This window comes from Austrofundulus limnaeus, unplaced genomic scaffold (genome assembly GCF_001266775.1).
Source record: "Austrofundulus limnaeus strain Quisiro unplaced genomic scaffold, Austrofundulus_limnaeus-1.0 Scaffold6, whole genome shotgun sequence".
Taxonomy (NCBI): Eukaryota; Metazoa; Chordata; class Actinopteri; order Cyprinodontiformes; family Rivulidae; genus Austrofundulus; species Austrofundulus limnaeus.
Genome location: NW_013952408.1, coordinates 3,276,622 through 3,283,912, shown reverse-complemented (window position 1 = coordinate 3,283,912; position 7,291 = coordinate 3,276,622). Strand labels below are relative to the sequence as shown.

At 41.6% G+C, this 7,291-nt stretch overlaps 1 protein-coding gene across 2 annotated transcripts in view; it reads right to left on the bottom strand.

Moving 5' to 3' along the window:
- The window catches only part of znf521 (zinc finger protein 521), a 99,333-nt gene that overhangs the window by 78,538 nt on the left and 13,504 nt on the right, over positions 1–7,291 (bottom strand). For both annotated transcript variants that reach the window (XM_014030721.1, XM_014030729.1), the window contains exon 3: positions 5,783–5,983. In XM_014030721.1, coding sequence (XP_013886175.1) covers positions 5,783–5,983 — 201 coding nt within the window. The remainder of the gene's footprint in view (positions 1–5,782; positions 5,984–7,291) is intronic.

The window sequence follows — 7,291 nt, the reverse complement described above, 5'->3', positions numbered from 1 at the left end:
TATATATATACAACCAATAAAAATATGCTGGAAACAGTTGGTGTAAAACACGTTCTGCCAGACTAAGGTTATTAGTGAATATTTCCATGTTGCTGACCAAAAGACTTGATGTAAATGAATACAGACACTTCAAACAAAAGTATTGTGGCTGGGAATAGAAAAGGGAAACACACATCCCTGTTTTTTTTATTTATTATTATTATTTTTTGTGTTTTTGGATCCTCACTGCAAACAGAGACCTCATATTTGTCTAAATAATTCCAATCAAATTAGCATCCTCTGCATTGTGCTGGGATATTATTGTTTCTCACCAAGTATTAGTGTTTCATTTGTATTTTTCTCATAGATCTGAAATGCTTTTTTTATTGAAGCTGAGAGCTTTCTGCAGTATCTGGAGGGATGCAGAAAGGGGGAAATCTACATAATATAAATCCATATATGGCCCAGTTATCTGTCTCTGTTTTGCTGTTGCAACCCTCTCTGATTGATTCCTTTATCTGAGGGAAGCAGAAGACATGCTCTGTTTGCTCGTGCAGTGGCCGGCAGGAAAACAGAGAAAGACACTTATTAAAAAGGTCATCTCACAGAGGGTTAAAATAGCAGGGCATAGATCTCTCTGGGGGGAGTGGCCATGCCCCCTCCTCTAGTGAAGGACACAAGAAAAGGTGTTGCTCTGGGGAGCTGGACCCATAATGAAAGAAAAGCCACTAGGCCGACAAACCGTTTGTGCGCACTATGAATTCAAATACCATCAGAGGAACAGAAATGAAGAAGTGACGGGGTGAGACTGAGTGAAAATGCAATCTTTTGAAATAAAGTCTGAGTGAGAGGTGTTATTTTTATTTACAGTGTGGGCTAGCTTGTAAACACGGGGAAATGAGACTAGGACAAAAGTATTTCTTCRGTGTGTGGGTTCGGAGGCAGTTTGCCTTGCCTATCACTGCAATTTCATATCAAGTAAGCGAACATGTGTCGTGCCAACGGAGAACAAAAGTCAAACTTCGGATCGTGTTTTCTTTCTTTGCGAAGGATCTTAACAATGCAAGGGAGTCCAGACAATTCCGAGACAATGAGATGAAGCGTTTGTGAAATGTTTTTGGAAAGGCCTGTGGAATAGCTATATGCCTCCAGCCTCCTGTCTCCTCCCCAGGGCAGCCTAAAGCCCTGTCGGCAGGATGCTGATCCCCACACGGAAACCTGATCCGCAGCCATCCTGGAGCCGGAGGGATGGGGAGGGAGGAGGGTGTCGGGGAAAGAGCTCTCCCCCCACAAAGCCCCTTCGCTTCTGCCCCAGAGTTAAAGGGGTGCTCTGGGGGAACATTCTTCAAGCCCTGCCCCAGCCAGCCTCCACTCTCAACTCTCTAGGGGAGCATTCTTCCAGCCCTGCCCTAGCCTTCACTGGAATCTCCTGGGGAGCATTCCTGAAGCCCTGCCCCAACCCAAGACGGGCTCCCTGGGGATGCATTCCTGCAGCACTTTCTCTCTGTTTCCCTCTCCCCATCTCCCTCCTTCTCCCTTGCTCCCTTTCTCAGGCTCTCGCCTTCCTCCGCAGTCCAGCATTAGTGCGATCAATAGCACCGATCGCATCGGGGACACCAGGCAATCCATAGCTATGCACTCCCTTAGCGCACTGCAGTGGTCACAGCTTAAGTGCATGGAAAGGTGTTATACCTCTGATAGACGGGGGGAGACAATGGCCAACATTGATCGAGGTGGCGTGCAACATCTTTCTCTTTCTTTCTGTCTATTGGGCGTGGTCGATGAGCAGTTCAAATGTGTTTACACTTTATTCAGTTTGTTTTGTCTCACTGCTGTCGATGATCCTGTTTTATTGTAGCATAAGGGAGAAGTTTAACGAAAACCAGAAAACACAGGCGAGGTAGTGCGGTGATGTCTGCTTTCTAGAGTTGCACTATAGGCTTATGTGCTATTAGCTGAGAGAAAAGGAGACGATTTCCTTCAGCGAGCAAAGCAAATCTCCAATATGTGGATTGGTTCCAGTCAAGCTTTGCAATTTGTTTACTCAAAATAAAACATTTAAAATTGTAAAAAAAAATGGGGAGTATAGCAGGTGCTGGTGGTTGATTAGAAAATGGTTCTAATAAAGCATCCATCTGCGAGTAGAGACTTGATGTAAGGCTGATTAATCGGTCATGGATGTCTACATAATGCCACATAGGAAATCTCCTTCCATACTTCGATTCCAGAGAATACACAAACACGAGCAAACACACGCATACACACACACACACACACACACACNACACACACACACACACACACACACACACACACACACACACACAAACACACACTAGCGGGTTAGATAGCCGGTCAGAAGCAATATAATTTTCAGTAAAAAGAAGTTATCAAGCTAACTACGAAAGGTAAAATCTTAATTGACCATAACTTTTCCACATGAATATGCTTACAAAGGTCTGAACTATTGCTTTAAGCAAAACTTTCAAAACCAATAAGAAAGTAATTTTAATCTGTCAGCTATTTTAACTATTAACAATTGTGTTTTCACAACAAATACACAGTACAGTGTAGGCACATTGCAACAAAAACAATTAGACGGGCATGTTTGCAGCGACAGAAAATACTTGCTGTCGAGCTATTTTGACAACAGCTTAAAACAAATAGCCATGTCACACACACACACACACACACACACACACACACACACACACACACACATTCAAAGTACTTAGTATGCCATCTAGAAGTTTCTTTTCTCCCACTGTGTTTGAATGCTAATAGAGTGTTTCTGCACAATCACAATACCCTAATGGCAATTAGATTCTTTTGTTTAGTTTCCACAGGGGCTCTTATCCAAACTGTTTTTTTTTTCATCATTGAGCAATTAAGAGTTATTTGTCCATTAGATTGGCATTTATAAAAGACGGGCTTTGTTGTAGAAAAAAAYGGGGCAAAGTCAGTCATGACCATACTTAAACGTTGCAGAACAAAAAAAAACTTTTTCCTATCAGTTACAAAATATTTGCATCATTAATATTATTATTATTAAACTGTGCTAAATGTGGTATCTCACTGGGCTTTGACTGCTGACAACCAGTTGCCAAACAGCATTCAAAAAGTAGCCTCTAACGTGTCTCGAAATGTTTGTAATGATTCTCAGTTTCCTTGCGAATGTCACAAAGATGGACCAGCTTGTCACTTACTGAACCATAAAACAATTTGTGTAACCTTTTTTTTTTCTCAAAATAGTGAAAGAGTTGTTGCAGATGTCTTAAAGCCATCTGAATAAATTTGCTGTRAATTTCAGACATCTGTTTTTTTTACTTCTGTACAGGGATCTTAGGACAACAATCATGTTATTTTTGTCTAAAAAATTGCACTATTGTTGACAAACGGTACTTATTAAAAAAACTGGTCTAAATATACTTATAATTTCTAGTTTTCTAGGCTAATTTCTAATTTCTTTTTAGTAGATAAAATTATAAAGGAGGAAGCAGCTGCCAGGGTACACTGCAAAAATTGTTCATCTAATGCCGGGTTCACACAGCAAGATTATTGTGCCAATTTTTGGCCTGGTTTTGCTCTTCTGACAAATTTTACTTTGATTATTGTGATGCTCTAAAGATATTCTTATCAGATATTCCTGCAGTGTATGATGTAAATAGTGATCTAGTTGGCTCGGAAGGACATCAGGACCGCTCCAAACTTAAATTGAGGTTATTCAACATGTTGGCTTATCTTGGCTTGATATCCCAATGTGGGAATAAACAAGCATGCATCCTGTTGAATGTGACATGTAGCCAATCAGAAAGCAAGGTAAAGGAAACACAGAGGGTAATACAAAATACAGAAGACCAAAAACAATGGCCATGGCGCACCAGAAAGTCCGCTGACGTTTGGAGACATCTTTTTAAATYGTTTTTTCTCTGTTAAAATAGTCCACAAACTACGGCCATTGCTTCTTCCTCATCTGCAATGTGACATACCTCAGTTTTTTTTTCTCTAAACTCACGTTTGATCTTGAAAGGTCTCGTGAGGTTTCCTGTCTGAATGTTTGCAAGATCTCGTGTGATTTTAAAAGGTCTCACAAGATTTCCCATCTGCCATCTGAATGTTGGTGTGTGGTTGTTTACCATGTGGCTGTACACCACACACTGTAGGACAACACTAGGTTTGACAATTTTTTGAACCTTTTTCCTTATTTTAAGAATCTTACCAAGCACAATTGTCTAATTCCATTGGCAGATTATTTCATGTAATTGAAGTCTAAATCTTTTCAAATAAGTGAAATAATCTGCCAATGGAATAAAATAACTGCAGTTCTTGAAATAAGGAAATTTTCTAGGCTAAAAAAGGTTAACAATCTAAAATTCTTCTTTTACTTAGTGTATGAGTCTCAAAACAAGATCAAAAATACTTTTTGACTCAAAACAAGATTGAAAGACATGCCTATATGGACAATTTTTGTAGTGYAGCTGACCAAGACAGATACAATGCGGACGAAGATTGGCAATGAAATAATGTCCACGGCCCAGAATACATTTTTAAAAGCCGTGTGCAAAAATAGGCAATTTTTATTTTTAGTCATCAAGTCCTCAATAAACACAGTTTAGTGAGATACTAGCATTACATCACTCAACAGTCTGTCGATCTTTGAGAGTCACAGAAAAGGGGAGTTACGAGATATTTTTCATAATTTTGTTTTCCMCAAGTCAGACAAGGCTGTTGTTCAATAAAAAAATTTAAAAAACGTTTATTGACTTTCACACTTTTTCGACAACCAGAGAACCATTCAGATGTAAACAAGCACAGTCACTTCATGCAAAGTCACACATGCATGCATTTCTGTTTGAATAAACATCAATAGTAGCTTGACAGAAAAGCATAAACACACACACTGGGAACCAATGCGAACACAAGACTGGAGACTCTTAAAATTAATGGAAAATCTTTGTAAAACTCGTGGGATGTCTAACCCATAATTTTGTGGTTGGGTTGTGAAATGTGAAATCAAACTGTATGTGTAAACAAAACCAAAAAAAAAAAATTTTAAACTATCTTCCTTTTGAACAAACGTTAAATGTTCCTTCAATGATCGAAGTTGGCTTTTGTGTTGCACTGAGTTTTAAATCATTACATCGTAGCTCGAGTCCTGATCACAGACAGAGCTGGAAAGTGTGYGTCAGATGGCATTTCTCAATATGGCTCCATCAGGACGTGTAAAGGAGGACAGCAAGTCCAGGAGAAACACATGGAAACCTTCAGTTCACATCATTAGTTCTGTCTGCCACCTTGTCAGGGTATTTATAGTCCTATTCATCCATCAACAGGTCAATGACACAGTCTGCCAATGGCATCCTTCCCTTTCAGTCCCATAAGGTATCACTACTGCAGCGTGCTAACACTGGGACAGGCTGAGGGACTTTCCTGGAGACACAATCTGTTTCCAGCTTGTGGTCTGGTTCATGTTTGACCAAGTCAACACATGTTTTGCTTAATTGTTAAATGTTATATTAAAACAGGGGCATGGAAATTGAACTAGAAATACAAATACTATAAGGACTACCTGTTTGTATGTCATGCCATAACGCACAAGGCATATAAATAATATGTGTGAGGCCTGTTCGGTTGGATATCTACCAAAAACAGTAGTAGTCTAGTGTTGTGCCCCCCTTGGTGTAGTGTACTAACACACAAAGTGTGGCATATTCTCTGTTGAAGGCACAGAGCGAGAGTGGGAGTGGGAGAAGAGCTGAGTGGCAGAGTAGAAGGGAGGCTCGGTGGGCTGAACGTTGTTTACCTGTCAGCTGGCATTGATTAATCTTGTGTTCGGTGAGATCGCTCAGTGACTCGAACACCTGCCGGCAGCTGTCGCAGCTGTGCAGCGCGGGCTCCTCGTCCTCCTCCTCTCCCTCCTCTCCTTCCTCTGGAGAGAGCAGCCTCTTCCTCAGATGCCCGGCCTCACCATCCTCCGCCACCCTCTCGGGGGCGCACTCTGGATCTGCGGAGCCACAGGAAACGACAGCACCACATAGTCAGAGGGGTGACCCGCGCTGTGAGGTACCGCAGCGTCCTCTGGGTGACAATAAAATGGATTTCTAGACTCTGGATTTAATAAAAACAATAATAAAAGCTGTAATAAAAATGCAGGTTCAATTTGGACCTCTGTAACTCAACCACTCCTGCCATAACAGAAGTGCTGGGCAGGTGAGGTGCGACAAACAGGCAGAGAAGGTGGCACAATGCTCACAAACACACATCCRACACACACACACACACACCTTTGTTATTAGAAATGGTTTTACGTTGTGTTTGCCCTGCTTCACCCAAGCAAAACTTCAGTATATGAAACTAGACTGATGGGAATATGTGTAGTTAATAAATCTGGGATTGCAGTTTTGGCTGGACCAAAGAAATATGAAATTCCACCAGCGAGCTGAATTGCATCAATCAGCATCTATCAAAGGAGACAGGCCTTGCCAGAAGTGTGGATGTGCAGAGCGCTGCCCAGTAAAACACAAAAACTGAGATTGTTATGCGTTGCACTTTCGTCACAACACACTTCCTTAAATTATTCAGCCTTGCTTGCAGGCAGCCGCGGGTCGTGCACATCAATATTCTTCAATCCATCTGCAGTTTTGTCTCTTGTTGGCTTTGTGCCGCAGCAATGCCAGGGGTGAGCCTCTGACTACCCGGAGCCAGGACTAGTAACCATCTTTTCAAATTACTAACCTAATCTGTGCTTTTTTTCTTGTATTGTTAAATTATCTATACTGGAAATAAAATCTTGCACGGCTCATTCGCAGCGTAATTTCATTTAAAAGTGTGGAGGGGAAAAAAATGAAGGCAGCTTAGAAAGGGAGCTTATAACTAGGCAGCATGGCCTGCAGCCCTCTTTCTCCCCTTCCTGCTGTGATGACTACTCTTAACAATAAGACTGACTAATGGGCCATACTTACAATCAAACAATCTTATCAACCAGGTTATGTTTTGTGGGGAGAGAAGAGCCTTTAGCAGCAGCCATTTTAAGCCCCACTGATGCAAGTGTTCCTCAGCTTGTCTGGAAACTCTGGAGGGAAACATTAGGCAAAAAAAACTGCCTTTTTTTTCTCTTTTTTTTTCAGCGAGCAAACCGTTAACAGCACCTGAGGGCAAAGAGTGTGTGGCACTCATGTGTGCAGGTGTGGGCGTACATGTATTGGGTGCAGCAGCCATTTTAAGCCCTCCGTCTGAGGGGGTTCTCAAATATTGTGAAAGTCCTCAAGGAAATGCAGTCCAGAACTCATCAAGGCCACCCAGGATACCCCCC